General features: G+C 47.5%; 3 protein-coding genes across 4 annotated transcripts; 2 read left to right on the top strand and 1 right to left on the bottom strand.

The window, feature by feature from the left end:
* Positions 1–5413: 5413 nt before the first annotated feature.
* Positions 5414–11931, top strand: TLCD3A (TLC domain containing 3A; the record flags this gene model as incomplete). Of its 2 annotated transcripts, XM_084238503.1 has the most annotated exons (5): positions 5414–5535; positions 5967–6050; positions 10020–10224; positions 10973–11068; positions 11662–11931. In XM_084238503.1, 5 exons carry the CDS (start codon positions 5414–5416, stop codon positions 11929–11931), a joined length of 777 nt encoding a protein of 258 aa, XP_084094629.1. The 2 variants fall into 2 exon arrangements, with proteins under 2 accessions (XP_084094629.1, XP_084094630.1); XM_084238504.1 differs by lacking the exon at positions 10973–11068.
* A 2828-nt stretch (positions 11932–14759) lies between these two features.
* Positions 14760–18159, bottom strand: GEMIN4 (gem nuclear organelle associated protein 4; the record flags this gene model as incomplete). The annotated part of the gene is made up of 1 exon (XM_084237664.1): positions 14760–18159. The coding sequence occupies exon 1, from the start codon at positions 17955–17957 to the stop codon at positions 14760–14762; it is 3198 nt and encodes a 1065-aa protein (XP_084093790.1). The 5' UTR covers positions 17958–18159.
* A 2740-nt stretch (positions 18160–20899) lies between these two features.
* Positions 20900–21163, top strand: LOC311173511 (diazepam-binding inhibitor-like 5; the record flags this gene model as incomplete). The annotated part of the gene is made up of 1 exon (XM_084237522.1): positions 20900–21163. One exon carries the CDS (start codon positions 20900–20902, stop codon positions 21161–21163), a length of 264 nt encoding a protein of 87 aa, XP_084093648.1.
* Between the last annotated feature and the right edge of the window lie 1936 nt (positions 21164–23099).

Below are 23099 nucleotides of genomic sequence, written 5' to 3'. Positions count from 1 at the left end.
AGACATTGATTTTATTGATCTGATAATTAGGAAGGCAGCTGAATTTGTTCACTGGGATTTGCTAACTCACTTCAAAATGTCCTTAAATATTTTTTTGAAACTGGAGTTTAGAACTCACACTACTTTTACTTAGGTGACTACCTGCAAACAAGCACATTTTTTGCATTTTCTAGCAAAAGAAATGTGTATGTGAAAGTGCTTTGAAAATATAAAGCAATCCACAAAAGCAAGCACTACACTCTTGTCTTTGTGTGAATTATGGCTTTTATTAACACGGATCATTATCTTTGTGTACAAAAGCAAAACTCCCCTGTGGTGTGCAGCTGTGGTCACTGTTTGTAGAAGCCATGTGCTTGAGGTGTGACTGAGCTTCGACTCAGAGTTTGCTTTCGCAAATAGTCCTGGAAAAAACTGAGAAACTGCAGCCTGGAAGCTGGCTAAGGCCAGATCTAGGGCAGCTTCCGCCCAACAGGGGTTTATTGAGAAGCTTAACACCAAGTAACTCTCTGCTGCAGGATACCAAGATAAAGAACAATAGCTCCTTATTTGTGCCCAGCATATTTACATATAGTTTTGAATATATCTACTTCTTACAACAATCCTGTAAGGTAGGCAGAGGAACACCCATTTTCCAGAGAGGCTAAGCATCACTAGTTCTTTCCCTGTCACAAAGTTTCTGAGAGGCAGGGCCAGGACTGGAGCCCCAAACTTCGAGTCCTAACCCAGTGTTGTATGTTGCCCTCCCAGGCAGACAGGCTCTGCCTGCCTCTCAGAAGCATGCAAGTCTAAACGGGAAACACGGGCACTGATGTCAGTGTGCGGTCTCCGTGATATTCTCAGGGAGCACAAACAGAGCAGGAGAAAAGAGAGGACAGTAATGAACTTCCTCCTGGTCATACACTCAGTCCTAAGAGCAAAGTGCCTCCTTATTTGTGCCATGTATCTTCAAATGCAATGTTGCTTTTCCTGGGCTAGTGTAAAGGAAATGACACTCCATAAAAGGCAGTCATTTCCTTTCTCTTTTACGCCTCATTCCATCTCTTGGTGTCTTACAGCCCTTTTCCTCTTGCTCAGTTGTTATAAATTCTAATCTCTGGATCTGTATCTAGGTGTATTTTCTTGTGTCTTAGGGTGTATCTTGACATTTTATTCTCTGTAACCGTGTTTATCTGTCTTCCAATGGATCTTTTCCTGTGCTGTATCTCTCTCCATGTCTCTTTCTATCACCTCATTTCCCCCTCCTGTCCTCCTTCCTGCTTTCCGTGCCCGGATGCAGAAATGCGATGTGGTTCTAACCAAAATAACTTCTATTTCAGAATAGGGTTTCATGTGCTCTTATTGTGACTTTTCTAAGTAGATGAGGTGATGGAGACCTCCAAGTTCTCTTTCAACCCTGAAGCTCAATGTGAAGATATTTTACGTGTGGATCTCAATCATTTTTCCTGTAGATGCATTTTTCCAGGTAGGAAGAAAATGCCCCTCATCACACATCACATATCTTAATGACATACATTTGAGTATTCTCACCGTATTTTACAAGTGTTTTTAGTTTAAGAATGTTTTTAGTGTTTTACGGTGTTTTTAGTTTAAGAATGTTTTTAGTGTTTTACGGTGTTTTTAGTTTAAGAATGGAGAAACCAGGGAGCAGATATGGGGAGAGTACTATTTCTATGCCTTAATGGTGACAGAGGAAACCACAGAGAAATCCCACCAGAGCCCTCCAAAACTGCGAGCTTTATAAATTCCCATTCAAGGGGTGAGACTGACTTGGTAAATGAGTCTTTTCTTGCTATCCATTAATCCAAACTGCACTTTTGGGCTCATACAAGAAGCATAATTAGAAAATCCTTAAATCCCAACATTACAACATGAAGTAGTTGAAAACACCCGGGAACTTATATATAAGTCAGGAGCCCTCGGTTCTAACATGAGCCTTGCCACTTCAGAGTGCCAAGTCAATTTAGCATTCTATACCTAAGTGTCTTCATCTATAACATGAAAATAACATGTCCACTCTACCTTACTGGGTCATTTTGAGAACCCAGTGAGATAATTAATATATGCAAAAATGCTTTGAAAAATTATACAGTTTACATAGAGATATAAAATGGTGTTACTAATTGTAGCATTGGTGTCCACACCCATATATTTATATTTGTGAGTAAATAATTAGAAACAGTGGTTATTAATCAGAAATTACCTTGTGAAAACTACTCTCTCCTTGCTTATCAAGCTTGAAGGTAGCCCATTCATTAAGCACAGTGACCTTGAAAGCACAAAGTACTAGTTCAAAACCCAACTTGACCCAGAGCAATTTTTAAATTAAAAACTTAGGGGCCTCCCTGGTGACCTAGGGGTTAAATCTCAGCACTATCACTGCTAAGGCCTCAGTTCAATGCCTGGCTAGGGAGCTAACCCACATAGGCGCAGCAGACCTCTCCTGTCTTGCCTGCTCTCTCCTTAGCGGTGTGTTTCAGCAGACTTGCCTGCTCGGCTCTCCACTCTGTCTCTGGTGAATCCTCTCATCCCCGCACCTCTGGCCTACACCCCAGCTTTTCTATGCCAAAAAAAGGGGAGTCTCTGGATCTCATTTTACTTACATAAATTGAGGATAAAAACTTTCTGTGAGACTCCATAATGCAATCCAAATGTTTGAAATAGTGCCAGGCACATAAGAAGTTATCAATAAACATTAGCTTAAGCAAGTATCAAGAACTTCTTGAGCACAAGTATCAAGCACTTCTTGAGTACTTGCAATGTGTCAGGCCTACCTTGGGAAACAAAATGAAAAGATCTGGTTGGGTTTCAGAAAGCTAACTTTTTACATACAAGCAATGAACATGTTCACTACTCAAATGCAAAGGCAGTTTAGCAAATGAATGGTATAAACCTTCCGAGAAGAGACAGGTAGATAGAAACCTTCCTAGAAGAGGGAATATTTGACTCAAGACTTTTTTTTTAATTTTTAAAAAGATTTATACATATAAGTGCTGGGGTACAGACCAGAGAAGCAGGGGTGAGAGGATTCACCAGAGACAGAGTGGGGAGCAGAACAGGCAGACTGACTGAAATACACTGCTGAGGGGAGAGGTGGACGAGACAGGAGAGGTCTGCTGCGCCATGTGGTTTGCTCCCTGGCCAGCCGGGGATCGAACTTGCGTTGCAGAGGCTGCGGATAGCTTCATAGTGCTGTGCTTAACCCCTTGCACCACCAGGGAGGCCCTTGACTCAAGACTTTTGAAGGGTGAGTAGAAGTTTGTCTAAAAAAAGTCTTGGTATTTTGCATTTGACTTTATCATCTGCCTACAGGGGGTTGATCACTTGAAAAGTCAAGGCTCATGTTTATGCTTGTTGATTTTCTGGTGATTCAACCTAAAGATTCGGGTGACTTCATGAGCATGGTGTTGGAAACTGGTTTTGTTTGTTACTTTTTATGAAACATGAAACACCTGTTATTTTGTTCTCACCTCATACACTCCTCAAGAGCTGTACAAAAATTTCTTAGTATGGTAGAGATTGGTTCCCAATACTTAAAAATGTTAGCACCGTTGATGATCTTTTTGGGAGAAGGCAGGGAGGACTTGAAACCTCCTGTTTCTCTCCAGAATAGCTGGAGCTGGAAGTGCCCTGGATAAATGGGAATAGGGAATAGAAAAATGGCAGACATTCTTCTGGAAAGTATGGAAAAGTTACAGATAGCTGTTCTTTGTCCACACTCACATGTGAAATACAGAAAGCTTTGCATTCGCCACATGTATCCATATCACACTGAAGTGTCATGTCACCAAGTATGTTAGCAGTACATCTAGGAGTTAGGGACCTTGCCCTAAGCAGAACTTTCAGACCTTTGTGGAGGGCGGCTTTCTGCTACCTTAATTTTGGCTAAATCTCCCCCTCTTCCAACACCTAATAGGAAGATGTGAAAAGTTGTGTTTATGTCTGTTTCTGTCTATACCAGTGACTGCCATGTTAGAAAAGTCTAATTGGCATTTAATACAAACTACCCGTTACCTTATGAAAGTCATAGAATCCCAAGAATTTAGAGCTGAAAGAGGTTTAGAGAGCTTGTAATCCAGCCTCCCCTTTTCACAACTGAGGAGACCACCCAGAAAGGCTGAGCCCACCTTTTCCAGAGTCCTCTTCTGTGGTTTTTGTCAGTGTTTTGCATGAGGGTGGTTTGGAGAGATCCACAGTGCCTTTCAACTGTAGTGGCCATAAATGTATTCCCCCCCACCCCCGCATTGTTAGCTGAAGCAGATACAGATCAGAACAAAAAGTAAAAATTTTCAGTTCCAAGAGGATGAGAAACCAGTAATCCTAAAGTTACTATATTGGCCCATGTGGTTGATGCCCAGAGAGAATGAGATCGATTCCAATCCTTTCAAGTTTTGGGCACCTGGCCCGAGAACTTTTAAGTAAGAACACGTTGTCAACAACAACAAAACAGTCACGAAGACTCTGGTTAGTATCTCGACCCAGTGCCAAGAGGCAGTACCACAGAAAGTCTGCAGATTTGCTATTCCACCTCAATATGTAGATGCAGAGGAGCTGCTGGATACTGTAACAGGATTTCATGGTTTTGGTTTTTGTGTTTTTGTGGGGTAGCCCTCTCTGGAGAACTTGAAGGAGTGGAAAAGCCATCCTTGGCCTACAGAAAGGCCATTTCCTTAAGACTCCTATTTGGAAGCAAGAGTAGATACGCCGGGCAGGCGGACCGCCTCGAGCCCACCCGCGCTCTCCTTCCTTCCCACAGTGGGATGCCCCCCGCATGATTCGTAGGCGCGATGCCCCTGCCCAGAGGAACCGCCCATCCTGGAAGGAGGTCTTCACCCAGTGCACTTTCCTACCTGGCAGTTTCGGGGACCTCCCCCTGCCCCACCCCGGCTCCTTCGCCCGCGGCCGGGGAGGAGAGGGAGGCTGTGGGCAGGTGCGGGGCATTTCTGCCAGGTCGGGCCCGAGGAGGAGGTGTCCGCCGCGACGCAAGAGCAGCCCCGGGGGCCGCGCCCTTCCCGCCGCGGCAGCGGCTGCCTCTCGCGCGCCGCTGGTCCCCGGCGCGCTCGGCCGCTCGTGCCCCGCACCCGGCCCGGGCAGCAGGTCTCCGCCGCCTCCCACTCGCTGGCCGGGAGAACCCGGGGAAACCTCGGGGCCCCCGGGCGGCGGCCGCGAGACCCCGCCCCGCGCGGCCGCCCGCGCCTATCGCGGCCGCCCGCCTGGTCACGCGGAGAGCGGCGCTGCGGGCTCCCGGCCAGCGCCCGGCGGCTGCCCGAGTCGCGGCGGGCCGGGCGGGGGTGGAGGGCGGAGGGTGGAGGGTAGAAATAGGGGCGGCCGGGCGGGCAGCGCCAGTCTCGGAGCCGCGCGGAGCCGACCCGAGCCACGCGAGCGGCGCCGGCGGGGCGGCCGACCCTGCGCACCCATGCTGCTGACGCTGGGCTGGGGCGCGCTCTTCTTCCCCGGGCTCTTCGCGCTCTGCACCTGGGGGCTGCGCCGCGCGCTGCCCGAATGGACCGACTCCGACTGCGCGATGATCAGCACCAGGTACGGGGCGAGGCCGGGCGCCGCCCGCCCCACCCGGCCGCGCGCGAGCAGCACGGCGGCCCGACCCGGCTGCGCCCGCCGCCGCGCTGCGCTGAGGGCGGAAAAGGGGGGCGACAGGAAGCGAGGGGGCTGCCTCCCTGGCTCCTTGCCCCTCTCCGCCGCACTGGCCACAGCTCCCCGAAGACCCGGCGCGTCCTGTCCGGGAGGGGCCGGGGAGGAGGGTCAGGGCTGCCCACGTTGGTCAGGATGCGGAGGGGAGCTGGCCGCCCACCTTGCCAGCTGCTTTGGGGGTCGGGAGCGCGGCGGCCCCACCATTTTTCTCACCGCACTGGCAGCACAGGGAAGGTCAGGTTGAAGAGTCTGGGCTTTATGCTGCCCACAGGGCTAGATTAAACGTGATATTCTCCCTCCTTTTTCCTGCCCCACGTCAGGCTGGTCTCTTCAGTGCAGGCTGTGTTGGCCACCGGCTCAGGGATCGTCATCGTCCGCTCCTGCAGCGACGTGATCTCCGACAGGTAACAGCCACTGCCAGGTGAAAGCAGCACAAGCCACATGCTGAGCTGTTTTCGAAGTTCCCATATTTTAGTGGCACCCAGGCTCTCTCGTCCTTTATCAGTGCGCGCTGCTAGGTAGCTGATTAATGGGACGACTTAGGCGCCGTAATTAGTTCCTTCTCCTGTCCTTGCTTACCTCTTTGAGCTTCGCCAGTTTAGGAGAAAGTGAAGTGAAGAAATGCTAGGGAGTGACACAGTCTGATTTAAGATGGCATGTGAGAGGACACTGTGGTCCACTGAAACCAGTTCTTTATGAGATAGTTAAGTGCGAAAATTATCCAGAAGTGGGAGTATGGCTTTTGGTTCTTTTAAATAATCTTACCGGGGGACCGCTGGGGAACGTATAATGGCCTGATACGTCTGGTGTGGTTTGCAGAACCTCTCTATGGAAAGAACAAATCCTCAGCCTCTTTCTTATTCATGCTTCTCTTGTCTTTCCTCTGGGTCTGCTAATGGTGATGAGGTGCTTTCAGAACACTGACTTGTGTTGATACAAATCATAAAATCATAAGACATTGTATATAGCCTTTAGGACTGGGCAATGGTAGTGCTTTTTGTAAAACAAAAATAAAAAACACAAAAAACATTTTTCACCTGTCTTCCCTGAACCACTCTTACTTTCTCCCAAGTTGAAGAGGAGGTAGTCAAATATGCAGGCAAAGTCTAGTAGCCTTTCCAGGTCTTTTTCTCATATCAGCTCTGCAGTGTCCTCCTTTTCACCCGTTGAGATTGGAATGGGAGGGGTGCCTGAGTGGCTAGCAGATGTACTGCCTGGCTCTTACTTGGGATTAATCTTGCATCATGATTTTTGTACTTTTCTTCTTTTGCCTCTTTTTTAGAGAAAACCAGTTATTGAATTGTAGGTGCTGAGAGAAGATAGATCTAATGCTCCTGATCGCATACAACAAAGGCTAACAGCTTTTGCTTGACTGGGTTCAAGTTTTATCTTAATGGAGCATTTTCTCATCACTGCCCCCAGTTTGTCAACTCCAGCTTGAGACCAGCCTCCTTTGCAAAAATTAAACAAACAGGGCCCCAGAGCACTTGTTCAAGCTGACATGGGGGCAAGCAACAGGCAAACACTGCACATTTCAGGAAAAGATATTTGCCGACGATTAACTTTCAGTTCTATAGCACCATTGTTGTGTTTCCCTCTCAGAAGCTGTGTGTGTTGTGCTTGAGCATGGTGGCAAACCTGAGTTTGGATTTCAGGTCCCTCCTTTTTGTGTATCTTTAGATTTTCTGTTTGCAAAATGGAAACAGACGCCACATTTCTGTGCTCTCCCCCTTTACATGGATGCACAAGGATGCTCTAAAGGTACCTAGATTGTAAAGACCTTTGGGGTTTCATATACAATTTTTTCATTATATGTGTCTTATGCCATCAATATAGAATATTCATAGACAGGAAGAGGTATCTGTAGAGACCCCCAAATTATATGCAGAATGTGGTGTAGGGCCAAGGATTCCATCAAATTCTTAAAGAGGCGCAGATCCCTAAAGAACAACAACAACAAAATGACAGTTCTAAGCAATTTTCTCAATTCAAGCAATTCTATTCAAGGGACTTTGGCACTTTTTTTTTTTTTTTAAGATTATACATCAAGAACTGGGGTACAGGGCCTCCCCGTTGGCGCAGCGGTTGAGCGCGGGGTTGCGAAGCTGCCCGCGCCTCTGCGACGCCGGTTCGATCCCCGGCTGCTCCCTGTCTGCTGCCCGGCCACCGAGGAGGGTCCCACATGGCGCGCAGACCTCTCCTGCCGCCCCCTGCTCCCCTCAGCAGTGTACTTCAGTCCTTCTGCCTGCTCTGCTCCCCGCTCTGGCTCTGGTGAATTCTCTCACCCTCCCGCGCTTCTGACTGTACCCAGTGCTTGTATAAATAAATAAAAATAAATCTTTAAAAAAAAAAAAAAAAAGAACTGGGGTACAGGCCAGAGTTGTGGGCGGGGTGAGAGGATTCACCAGTGACAGAGTGGGGAACAGAACATGCAGATCGACTGAAATACACTCCTGAGGGGAGCAGTGGGTGAGTCAGGAGAGGTCTGCTGCGCCATGCGGGTAGCTCCCTGGCCGGGGATTGACCTCGTGCTGCAGTGGCTGTGGTGAGCTTCACAGGTTGCGTCTTATCCCCTTGCAACACCAGGGAGGCCTGACACTTTGTTTTTTAATTCTCACAATAAGTTCATCAGGGAAGGTAAGGATTATCACCTTCACTTGACAAAGCTAATTGGTGTTAAGATTATAATCCAAATCTCTTGCTATTAAGTCTTCAGAGAATTCTACCTGCCAGCCAATTTTAGATCTTATGATATTGGTACAACGTGCAAAATATTAAATCCTCGGCTCCGCTCAAGGGGAGAGGCCAGTTATATTTCAGCTGACCTTACAGTAGGTCTTCATAGTTATTTTACTTGGAATTGCTTCAGGAAAGCAATGGAGACCATCAGATGGGCAGCAGAATAACTATAGCATCTTTTTTCCTGAATGGATCCTGGCTAATTAATCGACCTACACATATATTACACTTATATATATATATATTTATTTATATATATATATATAAATATATATATTCACTGGGTTACCTATTGCATTCTTTATTATTTTTATTTTTTTGTATGTAGAAGAACTGGAGTGTAGGCCAGAGGTGCAGGGGGTGAGAAGATTCACCAGAGACAGAGTGGGGAGCAGAATAGGCAGAGTGACTGAAATATACTGCTGAGGGGAGCATCGGGGTGAAACAGGAGAGGTCTGCTGTGCCATGTGGGTAGTTCCCTGGCCAGGGATTGAACTCAGGCTGCAGCGGTGATAGCACTGGGACAACCCCTATGCCACCAGGGAGGCCCCCTTTATTAATTACTTATCTTGTGGTGAATGTGTAATCATTCAGGAACAGAACTTGAATAGTACCCTCTATAGAATATATTCCCAGTATTGCAGTTCAGTGGACTGGCTCCTTAAGTGGTCAGCTGAGATAAAATCAAACATACAGATTTTGAGGGCCCTGGGGATACCATTTAGAATTTCTGCAGAGCAGAGCCCTTAACAAGCACTGCAGGTGATTCTGATGTTCAGGTAGTTTGAAAACCATAAAACTAAATTGTTTCTTCTACCTAAACATGGGTGCTCAATAAATTTTGCTGAGTCTGGCCCTTCTGGCATAGTGCATGATTTCAGTTTAGATTTTTTAAACGTAAGTTTTTTTATAGAATGATTATCATTTGGGAAAAAATTATATACATCCTAGAAACTTTCCTTCTGATCTGCTCTGGGATGGGGATAAACTATCATGTCAACTCAGCAAATATTGATTCAACCTCTTTGGACAAGTAAATGGGAATACTGTCTTTTTTCCCAGCTTCTCTTCTGGTGTCTCACTGCTATAAGGTAGTCTGTGAGCTCCAGAGCGGAACTGGGGTTTAGTCACAGAATTGTAAAGAAAATGGCCAGAGTTGCTTCCCAGAAACTCCCCAGTGAAGGACTGCATGCAGATGCGAGAGTTAACTCCCAATTGTTGAGCAACTGAGTGGAGTTAAACTGGAAATATTGGATTTGGGATTTGGGACATCTTCCAAGTCAGTTTCTTGGTGGGGCTGTTGAATCATTTGTATATAATCTATATCAAAGTCAAGAATATCACAAAATGCCTCAAAATCAATTACAAATGAGCAGCTAAGCCAGTAATGGTGACAGCAAGTCACTTAAACATATTTATAAGTGAATTCCTCTTTTTGCTTTTGACACTTACGAATTTGCCCGTAATTTAGAGTTCACTCCCCTTTAGCAGTTTCAGCATCTTTATTATCAAGTACTTGGAATAAAAATAGCTGGTTAAATGCAGACTGAAGGGAATGTATTTGAGGTTGGCTTTGGGCCTTTAAAATTGATATCCATAATTATTTCATGGATTATTCATGTGCTTTCTTTCAGGCACTGGCTTGCCCGAGAATATGTCTGGTTTTTGATTCCATACATGATCTATGACTCCTATGCCATGTACCTCTGTGAATGGTACCGAACCAGAGACCAGAACCGCAGAGACCCCCTCACTACTTTTCGAAACTTCCTAAGTAAAAATCGCCTCATGATCACACACCATGCGGTCATTCTGTTTGTCCTTGTGCCAGTCACACAGGTATAACTGCCCAGGACAGCTACCGGCAGCCTTGGCCACTCGTTTCTCCTACTGAACAAGGCATCTCATCATTTCTCCCCAGGTCCATTTCCCCACCAAAAATCCACCCAATAAGGAAGAGAAATGGGAATGCAGACAGGATACTAGTCATTTCTTAGAGCCTACCAGGTGACAGGCTTTCATCTAATAGCTCAAAGCTTTCTACTCATTAAAATTTATTTGAAAGAATTAGCAATAATAATTAGATGTTAGTAGCCCTGTACCGTAGATGATGAAACTGGGCCTCTAAGTGTTTCTTTAATCACCTTCAGTGATGCTAAGTGCAGAGCTGCTTATCCATGCTATACTGCTTCCTTGAACAGATGAAAGGAGAGGCATTCCCTAAAAAGTCTCTCGACTGCCTTGGGACCCTAACATCTAGCACAGGGCCTGGCACATTGTTGAGCTGATCTGGCTAAGTGCGCTTGGCACGACCAAGTTAGATACCCAAAAGTAGGCCATAGAGTTCCTTCTGGCTGACATTGAAATTCAGAGAAAGCTTGGCGTGTGATGCAATCAGTCAATCTGAAGATTCAATTGTCAGAGTCCTTTTGCTATGGAAGCAGAGGAGTTAACTGGGTCTGACTCTCCCATTTAGCATCTCCCTTTCCTTCATGGTCTCCCTTTCAATAAACATAGTTAGTTTTCCTTCCAGTGGTTCCTTAACCTCCATTTCTTATTTCCCATTTTTCCTCTTTTTTATCTGCAGAAGCTTAGGGGAGAACTGGGGGACTTCTTTGTTGGCTGCATCTTCACAGCAGAACTGAGCACTCCATTTGTGTCGCTGGGCAGAGTTCTGATTCAGGCATGTATGAAGGAAATGGCAGAACTAGTACAGAGGGAGCAGACCCTGCTTTTTCTTGGTAGCTCATGGGGTTTGGAGGAATCTCTTCCAGCTATCTCTCTGTAAATTTTAATAGCTACTTATTCATCATCATTTTTTCTGTATGCTGTGAATGGTTACGGCCTACAATGTTGTATTTGTTATTTATCAAGTTGTGATTGTTTCATTATTGTATATGCCAAGTGATGCAAAGCTTGGTGTGACATAAAACATTTTTTAAAAGTAAAAGAGAGACCCTTACATGTCGGTTGGTCATCTGAGCCAGTGGAAATCAAATTGCACATCTGACTTAAATTTGATGCAGTATTTTATATATATTTTTCCTGGCCACAGATTTTCTCTAGTCCACTATTTCCATGCTCCTGTCAGCTGGGTGACTTCAGTCAAATCCATCATCAGTACTGGAAAAACTCTGAGTTTGATGCAGTGCTCAATCATCTTTTCTGCATGTGTCAGAGACTAGATGCAGGGTTACTGCTGTGGGACTCAGGCTAGTCACTCGCTGCAGCACCTGCCTTGTCATGACTCTGTTCTCCTTCCCTCGTCTTTTACAGCTAAAGCAGCAGCATACCCTCCTATACAAGGTGAATGGAATCATCACGTTGACCACCTTCCTTTCCTGTCGGATCCTTCTTTTCCCCTTCATGTACTGGTCTTATGGCCAACAGCAGGGACTAAACCTGTTCCAAGTGCCATTCCACATCCCCTTCTTCTGCAATGTGGCCAATGCCTTCCTCATCGCTCCCCAGATCTACTGGTTCTCGCTGCTGTGCAAGAAGGCAATGCGGCTCTTTGACAGTGCCCCGACCAAAAAGGATGGTTAATCGCTCCCAGGAGTCAGGAAGTGAGGGTGCCTCCTCACATTAGCTGCCTCCTCGCTCAGTATTCTGTGGACCAAATTGTGCCCTGGGTGGTGTCAGCCCTTTGAGTACTGGTTAGCAGAAGTGTTTGAGTTTTTATAATGAATATTATATTACCTCCCTCTTTGAACCTGCCCCTTTTGCAAAAGCACCTTTTTCTTAGTAGCAACTATTGGATCTTGTCAGACTTCATCAGTAGCATGGTGTTTTAATACAAGGCTAAGTTTCTTTGGGATTTATCTCAAGAATGGGGTAGAAGCATGGGGTGTGGAAAAGGTGGACCTGGGTGATAAGTGTCTGGGTACCCGCCTGGTCCTATTATCAGTGGCTTCCCACCTTTCCAACCACATAGGGCAGTGTCCACATCAACTAGGCCAGCAGTGATAACTTGGTTCTTGAAATAATTTGTGATATTGGCCTGGGAAAGTCATTGTGAGTAGTTTTATATTGTTTACTAGACAACCCATTGGTTCTTTGTCTCATCCTGGTGCCAACATTGAATTCTCGTGTCAACGGATTCCAATCAGACGTCTCACTGCGGGTAAGAGGCAGGGATGGGAGCCTGAGGCACTTGAGAAAGTAGGGAGGCAAATAGGTCAGCACCTTTGCAGGCTTATTTGGTAAGACCAGTGTCAGTCTTGTGACTTTGTCACAAATAGCTTTCCTTTTTAGCATGTCCCATATCCACTTGGACAGGGTACTCTCATAAAACACTATAGGGGTAAAGTGAAATGGTGGCTCTGGTAACTATTTACTGTAACTTCACCCTTCGACACTGTCCTTTTCATGAGCTGGAAATGGACTCCTGTACTCCAAACTGTGCGATGTTGCATCTAGGCTGCCTGATAAACCAGAGAGAGTGGTCCAAATCCTGTTCCTGTGTGGTTACAGCACCACTCACCACAGAAGTCTGGGAAGCAAGAGTGCAAGACAGCCCTAGCTAAAATAAATCCTGTGGACTGACTCTTTCACCCACCATTTGCAAATAGGATCCTCTGGTGCCAACACTAATTGTTCCTGATCCACTCGGATGGATTTTAGAAACTGTGCTACCATGAAGTTTTTCTCAAATAGGAGCGAAAAAGTAAAATTTAAAGTGCCTTTTAATTCATTGGACATTTAAAGTACTGAATTATATGTCTCAACTTTTGACTATTTCAGTCGTAATGGGTGCCATTTAAAACACATAAAGTGCTGTAATTTTTTTTTTTACTGTTTTGTTTACTATGTTTATGTTATAAATCATCCCTGTGGTGATTAAACTGCACTAAAATTTCCCCGCTTATTCTCATTTTTTTTTAAAAGATTTATTTGTTTGTTTGTTTGTTTATTTATACAAGCACTGGATACAGTCAGAAGTGCGGGAGGGTGAGAGAATTCACCAGAGCCAGAGCGGGGAGCAGAGCAGGCAGAAGGACCGAAGCACACTGCTGAGGCGAGCAGCGGGCGGCAGGAGAGGTCTGCGCGCCATGTGGGACCCTCCTCCAGTGGCCGGGGAGCAGCCGGGAATCGAACTGGCGCCGCAGAGGCTGCGGGCATTTTTGCAACCCAGCACTCAACCGCTGCGCCACCGGGGAGGCCCTTATTCTCATTTTTTGAGCTACAGCAAGAACAACTTCCTGTAAGGGCCATCCTGTGACCTAAACTGCCCTGGTCTGTGTTTGCATCCATGTAACCGGCAGGGGGTAGGGGTAGATATATTAATGCTTTTGGCCCCCAGGAGGGCCTAGTTCCTACCTTCCTCCTGATAAGCCAAAGCGAGTGGTCCAAATCCTGTTCCTGTGTGGGTACAGCACCACTCATCACAGAAGTCTGGAAAGCAATAGTGCAAAACACTCTGGGAGGGTGGAAACCCAACTGCAGGCCACAGAGCCAGCCCAATTTAGGTGGGGAGGGAATCTGAGTAATGCACCCTTTTGAGTGAACGTATGGATATGAAGGTGCCGACTGGGCATATTCTATTCCCCTCCTTGCTTCCCAAACTAAACACCTCACCACCAAGTTCTCATAGTTCTGTAATACACCCTAGACACCTAAAGTTCACGTCTTTATGCTGCTAGACACACCATTCCTTTCTCCCAGTCTTCAAAACCATGACAACCCACCCCAGGCAGAAGATAATTACACCCGTACTTTAATCACATCTTTGCTTACCAGGCCTTGTTTTAGCACAGCCCCTTTTGGCTCTGTAGAATGGATGAGTTAAGACTGTATGACAGAAGTCCTCAATTCAGAAGACACTCACCTTCTTGAGGTCATTAATCTATGCTCTGCCATTTAATTTTCTTGATCTAGTCTACTCCTTTTACAGTGGGACAGGTCTCTTGGGCCCACAAGTCACATTGCCAATTAGTGGGAGAATGGAGTTCTACTCCTAGAGGCTGCCCTTTTCAAGATAACCATGAAATGATTCTTGAAGAGGGGAGGGTTTAGTGCAAAGAAACATACATACCATATAATTTTCTCAGTTGGGTGACCTCACCTTTGGACATCAAATTCCAGTGGTCCAGTTAATAACCTATTCCAGCTTGGTTACTTTAAGACTAGCTGAGCCCAATTTCAGAGCATATCTAGGCCTAGACTATGGATGAGAAAGATGCAAAAGAGACAAGATGAAACTCAAGAATTTTATTATAATTTGTATGTTATAAAAACCTAAGAAACTATTTTCTTTACATGGTTGCCATATACGTTTTAGCTTGTGTACAATTTCACATAACTGAAAAGTTTCTTAGCATTAGCCCTTACAGACCCCATCACACTGAGGCCCAGCTGTTTTCTGATCTGCAAAGTCAGAAGTTGCTGATCTTCTGCAACAGAGTTTGGCGCCGCTCCTCAGGACTAATGTTCTCTGCAATGGACTTTAAGAAGCGCTGCTCATTTACCTTCTGGAGCAAGGAGCTAACAGAAAGGTTGGTCTTGCTCAGGGTTTCGTAACAGGTAAGGATTTCTAAGGCCAAAACGTAGAGTGGTTCACATACCTCTTGGTGGAGCATGGCCATGATGTGCAAAACATGGCAGAATATCTGGGTATAAAAAAACAGGCTCTCCTGGGTCAGGTCATGTTCTTGTCCTTGCGCCCTAGGGCCAACTGACTGTATCAACCTAACTGAGTCCAGGAGGTTGGTAAGACTGCTGCAAAGGAGCTTGACCACATGGCTCCAGCCATCCATAGGAAGCCAATTACAGCAACTCTGGCTGCAGAGGAACTGGAAAGCCCTCAGGAAGAGTACAGAGAGTTGTAGCTCCTGGGCAAAGGGCTTCAGGTTGAGCAGAGGAACGAACTGAATATATTCCAGGCTGTAAGGGACATGCAGGAGCTGTTTCTCTAACAGTCTCCTGGTCAACTGGTGGAGGTACTGCCACTCTTGAGGGCTACACCAAGGCATGACTTGCACTAGAACCACCAGAAAGCCCTTGCTGAACAATCTGACCTCCTCGGGGTTGCTCACATCTACTACCAAGAGGGAGAGCATCCGCTCAGAGATGCTATTGGAGATACAGCAGCACTCCATCCAGGCAAGAAGCCCCGTGCCTGGCCCATATCCAGGGTGGGCCTGGGAGGTCCACTCATCCTCAGACAGCTTACAGATCTCAAAAAGGGTGGCTGGCACCTCACATTTGAAGTGGCCCTCAAAGAAGTTCTTTAGTCGTAGGCCCACAGTCCAGTCCAGCTGTTCCAACTTCCGGTGAAGCCAGGAGAGGGATTTAATCCAGGTGTCTGGGGAGAAAGTTTCGGCATTGGCTAATACAATCTCACAGAGGAGGTCCAGGATATGGATCACCAGATCCTTCCCATCCAAAGATAGGCACCGCTTCTCCTTGGGGAGTTGCCAGTATTTGCTGAATCCATCCAGGAGCTGGCACAAACTGAAGATGAGGGGGAATGGGGAGCAGGTCTGGAGCCAGTATTCCTCCAGGCACACATTTGCTTCAAGAGTCTGGATGAAGAGCTTCAGACAAAGGTCTACTTCCTCGACATCGAGCATCAAGAAGGGCAGGACAAATTCCTTTAACACCTCATCTGGCTCAAGAAGAGCAGCGACTGGAATCCCTTGGGGCTTCACAGGATTCATCAGGCAGCTCAAGAACTCCAAAAACTGCTTTTCCTCTTTGGGTGTAGTGAACTTTCTCCAGACAGTTTCTTTGAGGCACGATACCACAAAAGTGGAGGATGGATTTGGGCCCTGCTGTTCTGTGAACCTAAGGGCAGGGAAGGCAGTGAGAATCTGAGCCAGGAACTTGTGGGTGCCAAGATTGACCACAGCCATGCTGCATATCTTCTTCACCGTGATCTCAGGGCATAGTATCACCAGGCGGGCCACTGAAGCTACAGCTTTAGCCAAACCCTGCTCAGAGGCACTTTGTGCAAGCTGGTTGAAGGCTGTATTGAGGTCTTCCTGAAACCCCTCCAAGTAAGCCAACAGCTTCTCAGAGAGGCCCTTTCGTCCCCAGGAAAGCAGGACACCTGAGAGGACTTTATTTTTATCTGGCAGCGAGAGAGCTGCATAACATTCCAGGATCAAGCCGATTACTTGTTTGATGTGCGATTCGGAGATAGCTCTGTCTGTTGTGCTGACTTCCATCACTGTCTCCAGCAGCTTTAACACCAAGTTTGGCTCTTGGAAGAGAGCCTGGTTATTAACCAGGCAGGCCAGCCACTCCTCTGAGAAGGCCCACTTCTTCTCAGCAGCAAAAATATAGCACATTTCCATATGCCGATCCATCTTCTGCTCAATAATGGCCATGGCAATGGAGGCAGTGATATCCTTCTCGAAGCCCTTGTTCTTCAGTGCCCTGTTCGTTTTCCTTAGGAAGTCTCCAACACACTCTGCCAATTCCGAGACTACCTGCCTCTCCTCTTTGGACAAGTTGGTGGTATCCAGGTAGAGCTTCAAGTTCTGGCTAAAGGAAGTCAGACTCTCACACAGTCGGTAGCTGTCATAATTTGTCCCCTGGCTGCTGTTGAGCATGGCCTGCAGCTCCTCCCCCCACTCCCGCAGGAGGCTGCGCATGAACTCAAACCCGACAAAAATTGTCTCGCTCGGGAGCTTGGCCAGTGAGGTCAGGCTGACGTCCCGTTCTGCCTCCTTTACCTTCTCGACCAGCGCCTGTTGGTGATATGGGTTCTGGGTGTCCGAATTCCACACAGAGATCACTGTGGCCAGTTTGTCTAGATACACGGTTGCAGACACTTCCTGAGGGTCGTCCTCCATCAGTGCAAACACAGTCAGCATGTCAGCTAAATTGGCTAATGCACAGCACTTCATCCCAGGGCACAGGATTCTACTTTGGATTTGCTTCAGTCCAGTGAGCAGCATGGTCAACAAAGGCATGGTAGGACACACATCTGGGTCTGACTTAAACCTCTTTGGAGGATGGGAGAACTCATCTGAAGAAGACATGTACTTATGGGCCATTGTCCTAAACTGGGAGAGCAGGGGGTCCTGCTGATTCCCCTTATGCTTCATCATTTCCCACCAGACATTGAGGAAGAAGGCCACATCCTTTGAAGAAGTGTCAATAGTCATGTGTTCCAAAAAGTGCTCGAGCTCTGTGCGGCAGATGGTGGTGGGCAGGGCCATTAGGAGCTGGATAAAGAGTCCCGAAGCTTCCAGGGACTTGAGCAGCTCAAAAAGGACTGTGTGGTTGATGGTAGGGATCATGTTCCCTACTGAGAAGAATACATCTTCCTGCCACCGAGTTTCAGTGTCAGAAGGGGTAGCGGGGTAGGGCTGAAGAACCTTGGCCCAGATGACGATCAGAGCTTTCTTCTTCCAGGTAAAGGACTGGGAGTGTGCTGTGGCTGAGATCTCCCTCAAGGCCTCCACGATTGGCCGCCCAACATGTTCCCAGTCAGACTTTGTCAAGTTTGCCAGTGTTTTGGGGTGAAACAGCTGTTCAGCCAGCAAGAAGCCCCCGTGCAGAATAGTCATTTCTTCACAGATATTCAAGGGTCCTGCATAGAGAGAAGTTGAATAAGACACCATGTGGTGAAAAGAGGGGGAAGAAGGGATGATTCCAAAAGTCACTACAGAGCTGCAGTCAAAAGGACTTAGCTGAGGAATAAAAAGACCTGAAGCTCGTGAGCCTGGAACTAGAAAGACAATCGGTACCACCAGGAGGAGGCAACAGAGGATAGCTGGAGCAGGTTTGGAGGGAAAAGCACACAGTTGGTTATCTGAAGTTTGAGGTAGAACTTGAAGGTAAAGATGTCTTCCATTCACAGAAATGCGGGTTGAAACACAGGAGGAAAGTCAAGGCCTAGAAAGTGATTCAGGGAGGTTTCTGCCCAGAGGGGAAGGATCGCTACAACCTATCAAATAAATGAGACCTTGCAGGAAGAGCTGGGCAGCTGAGGCTAGGCCTCTACCCAAGGAAAGGGTTTAGAGATAAATGGCACAAGGTCAGCATCAAACCACAGGACCACCAAGTACATACTGCAGGGTATGACAACTGAGTTAAGTAACAGACTCAATAAATGCTAGTTTTCCCAAACCTTTCCATTGGTGACAAGGCAGAATCTTGTTACTATTCTTTGGCTTCACCAACTCAGAAGTAGGACAGCACATAGATCTTTCTCATGTATGTTTCCTTTAGCCCCCAAAATTAAGAGTTCAAACACTGCTCACTATTCAGTATTCCTGACTTCTCTCCTCTTTCCCGGGGTCCAGAGATGCCACTCCTTCCTCATATTCCTTCCCTACCCCAGCACATCTTTACAGGTGAGGAGCCAGCAGAGTGAATCCATGTCTTGTCCTTTAATTTGTGGGAGCAGCAAAAAAAAGGGGGGGCAGCAAAAAGCATTAGGACCTATGCAACTCCTGAAGGCAACTCACTTAGGCCCCCAGGAACAATAGTTCAGGGGATCTCTCTAGGGGTTCTGGCCATTTCTGGCTCAGGCTGTTTTCCCAGGATCCCCAAAAAGTGTTCCCTATGACTCTAAATTTACCAACTTGTAGTCTGGCCACAACACGTATCTTCCAGATACAGTAAGTATGGATATGTACCAGGAGAGTAAATAGCTGGCAGCATCCCAAGTGTTTTATTACTATTGGTTAACTGGTGCTTGTGAATGTCCATTCCTCATGTTTATCAAGTGCTTACTCCGTGTCAGTCACTGTGGTAGCTTATACACATGTAAGTAAGATTTCTTTGAATCTTCAACCTTCTGAGGACCGTTATTTGTTTTAGAGATGGGCGCTTTGAGACTCAGAAGCAATTTGCTCAGCATGTCACAACTACGAAGGGGTGAGGTGGGGTCAGAAATCCCCACAGCAGCAGAAATCTAAAGTCTTCAAGCTGTACCATTCCACCACCGAAAAGTTAACAGGGTACATTTCTCCAGTCTGCTTATTACCGCCAGAGGGTGCGCCTCTCCCCAGCCCTTCCTGAAAAACTTCCTTAAGTACATGTCCAAAAAGATGGGAGGCTGGGCAAGGAGTCGCCGATTTATACCAGCTCCCGCTCCTGCAGACGTTGCTCGGAGGATGGCACGCGCCATCTCGGCTCCTCACAACTGCTAACCTGATGAACGCCAGCTAAACGCAAGGCGCTGCACGGGACACTGCATAAACGTGCTCAGTGCACACTCCCCACATCTCCCTAAGGTGGATACCTTATCCCCGTTTCATCGATGAGGACCTCACGAGTGTAAGACACTTGCTCAAGAATTTAGTAACAGTTCAACAAATGAGACGGTCGGGCATCCCGGACTTCCCGGGACTCCTCAGAGCACGGGCTCTCCCGAAGCACGTGCACGAAACCTGGCCCCGTCCAGGAAATCTAACTTCAAGTCCACCCGGCTCCTCCCGGAGGGGGCTAGAGGCGGGCCACGCCGCGGCGCGGCCCCGGCCAGAGCGCGGCCTCTCGGAGGTCACTCCCGCCCGCCCCCACCCCTCCCCGGCCCGAGTCTCCCGGAGCCCGGGTCCGCTCAGCACCGCCCCGGCTGCCGTTGACGAACGCGGCGAGGCGGGCCCGGGGCTGGGGAGCCGCAGCACGCACCTAGGTCCATGGCGGCGACGGCGGCGGCGGCGCGGACCGCCCCTCCCCGCTCGACGGCGCACGCCGCGCAGGCGCACGGCACAATGGGCGGCGCCGGGGGCGGGACAATAGGCCGCGCCGCGGGCCCCGCCCACAGTCTCAGCGCCGGCTCCGCGCGGTCCTCACCACCCAGCCCGCGGCGCCGAGGGCCCGAGTCCACAGCGCCCCCTGCCGGCCCGAAGCTTCCAACTAGCCAACAGGCGGGTAACCGCGTCTTTCCTCTCCCCGCCCCTGGCCCCGGGCGCGGCCCCCTTCTCGCGGCGCCAGGCTCGGCCCGGCCACACCTCCGTCCAGTGACCCGCCCAGCCCCGCGTCCACATCCCAGTCCGTCCTACCCGTTGGTCTTGACCGGGGCGCTCATGCTCCTTCACCCAGCAACCCTCGGGGTCCCCCGCACACAGGACCCTGCTAGCGAAAGCTCCTCGTGAGGCCGCCCTCTAAGCTGCCGGGACGCGCCTCTCTGAGCGGCTTCCCGCGCCCACTGCGGAGCTCGCCGTCTCGCGCTCACCAGCCGGCACCACAACCACGCAACCGCCTGCGGCGCTCCTCCGTCTGAGGGCTGCAGCAACTCCTTCATTTTCCCGCAACACGGGCGCCTTTGAAATGTTAATTGGTAGTTTTCCCCAGGAACCCACAGCCAGAACTCTGGGAGATCCAGTCCAGTGGACCCCAGTATGTTCTTAATAAATACACATTTTCTCGCTGAGAAAAAAAAAAAACACATAAATACTCTGGTTCTTTCCCACACATTACCTCGTCTCCTTTTCTCCCATTCCCTTCTTCCCAGGCTGAAATCACCTGCCTCAAGTATTTCTAACTCTCCATCCTCTGGTTTCTGGCACCAGATACCACCTAGAAAGGACACAGGAGGCCAGCCTCAGTTACCCCAATGGGCCAAGTGGAGTTTGAGTTGGCCTGCGCTGCAGTCAAGCAGTTGAAAGGACCTGTGAGTGATCAGGAGAAACTGTTGGTTTACAGCTTCTACAAACAGGCCACCCAGGGTGACTGCCACATCCCTGCCCCACCTGCCACAGATGTGAAAGCCAAGGCCAAGTGGGAGGCGTGGAATGTGAACAAAGGGATGTCCAAACTGGATGCCATGAGGATCTATGTTGCCAAAGTGGAAGAACTGAAGAAAAAGGAAACTGGCTAAAGAGGACAGATTGAATTGTTAAACAGAATGAGGTCGCATGGCTTCTCTGGTAGGCAAAAGGGCTTCTTGAAAGACCTTGATGACTGAAACCATAGCAACCATAGCTGGGACACCAATAAATCACTTGCAACATGAGACTGGTTGATTGCCATTGGAAGATCTTTAAACTGACAATAAATGAGCCCTGGGGGGTGTCCAAATGTATAAAAAGCATCGCTCCATTAGGGATAATTCATGGAAACTGACTTTACGGTTCTGAGTTCCCAGACTTCCAATTCCCAGGGCCTGTGTAGACATTTGGCAGGTGATGGGGAAGAATCACTCTAAGACTCTAAGATTTGGCATCAGTGAGGGTAGTTTCCAGATGCTCAGCCTCTGGAGAGAGGGAGAGATAGAAGAGGCCAAGGACCCTTATTTCTTTAGGGAGTGTGGATTATTACACTAGTAAAGCCCAACATGACAGAGGGAAAAGGGATTTATCTTTCCTCCAATAAGCTAAAACCAAGTCCTACTACCAACAGCCCCTACTGGAAAACAGGTCTAATGAATTCAGGGAGGTCAAACTTTCCATGAAGTAACTGATGAGGTACTGACAGGTCACAATACAGCAGCTGAGAAACTCTGAACACATGGTTTCAAAATCCCCTTCTCTGACTCATCTAAGACCCAGCCAAAATTTTCTTGAGTGTGCTCTCCAAGTAGAACCCTACCAGTTTCCATTGCTTATGGATGTTGGTGAGATGAAATGCATTATGTATGTATATGGGACTTGTTTTAGGAACACAACATTATCACTCGACCCATGAGAGGGCCAAAGTGCCTGAGTTTAGCTTTTCTGTAGTATCGATCATCATGGAGGCCTTGCCGCACAGTGGTGTGCTGGGATGGAGTGCTAAAATAAGTCTGCTGTGGCAAGAATTTCCTAGTACTTTTTCCTCAAATATTTTTATAGATTATGGCAGCAGGTCAGCTCTAGTTTGTGAAGGATTATTAAACAGAAGCAACTGTAAAGACTTCAGAGGACAAAGGTAACTAAGTCTCACCATGTGTCTCTCAACATCTTCTGTTCACACAATCATAGGAAGTTGCTATAGACTAAGTACATTATTTAAGAATGAAGAATACCCAAGACACCACAGTGACTAAAGAATGATTCCTTAGAACTATAAACCAGGCAAGAGTTACACTGTACAACAGCTGTGCTCTTTTGTTTGGCGATCATGAACACATCTGATGTTTTTAGGACCATGATTCACATTAAATGCGAATTAACACTAAAAATACTGTTAACAGTAAAAATACCTACAGTTTTACTTAGAAGCTGTAGGTATAGTCATACCAGTCTGTAAATTATAAACCTGATAAAGTAAAAACGTAGCACAATTAGCAGTAAAAAAAGCAACCGTAGGATATATATAAATATGTAATGTGCACATATTGTATATATTATATGTATTATAATTACATGCATGTATGTTATCACTTACTGGGTACACCAGACATTTGATTTCCTTTTTTTTTTTTTTTTTAAAAGAGTATTTTTTTTTTAGAGGCATGTTTTTATTTATTTATTATATTTGTTTGTTTGTTTTGTTTATACATGCACTGGGTACAGTCAGAAGCGCGGGAGGGTGAGAGAATTCACCAGAGCCAGAGTGGGGAGCAGAGCAGGCAGAAGGACCGAAGTACACTGCTGAGGGGAGCAGCGGGTGGCAGGAGAGGTCTGCGCACCATACGGGATCCTCCTCCGGTGGCCGGGGAGCAGCCGGGGATCGAACCGGCGCTGCAGAGGCCGCGGGCAGCTTCGCAACCCAGCGCTCAACTGCTGCGCCACCGGGGAGGCCCCATTTGATTTCCTTTTTATACATATTGTCCCTGGTTATCCTCTCAATTCTATGAGAAGATAATAGTCTCTTTTTTTTTTTTTTAAAGATTT

This window comes from Talpa europaea (genome assembly GCF_964194135.1).
Source record: "Talpa europaea genome assembly, chromosome: 7".
Taxonomy (NCBI): Eukaryota; Metazoa; Chordata; class Mammalia; order Eulipotyphla; family Talpidae; genus Talpa; species Talpa europaea.
Note: the sequence above shows the minus strand (reverse complement) of the source record. Positions and strands in the feature narration are given on the sequence as shown.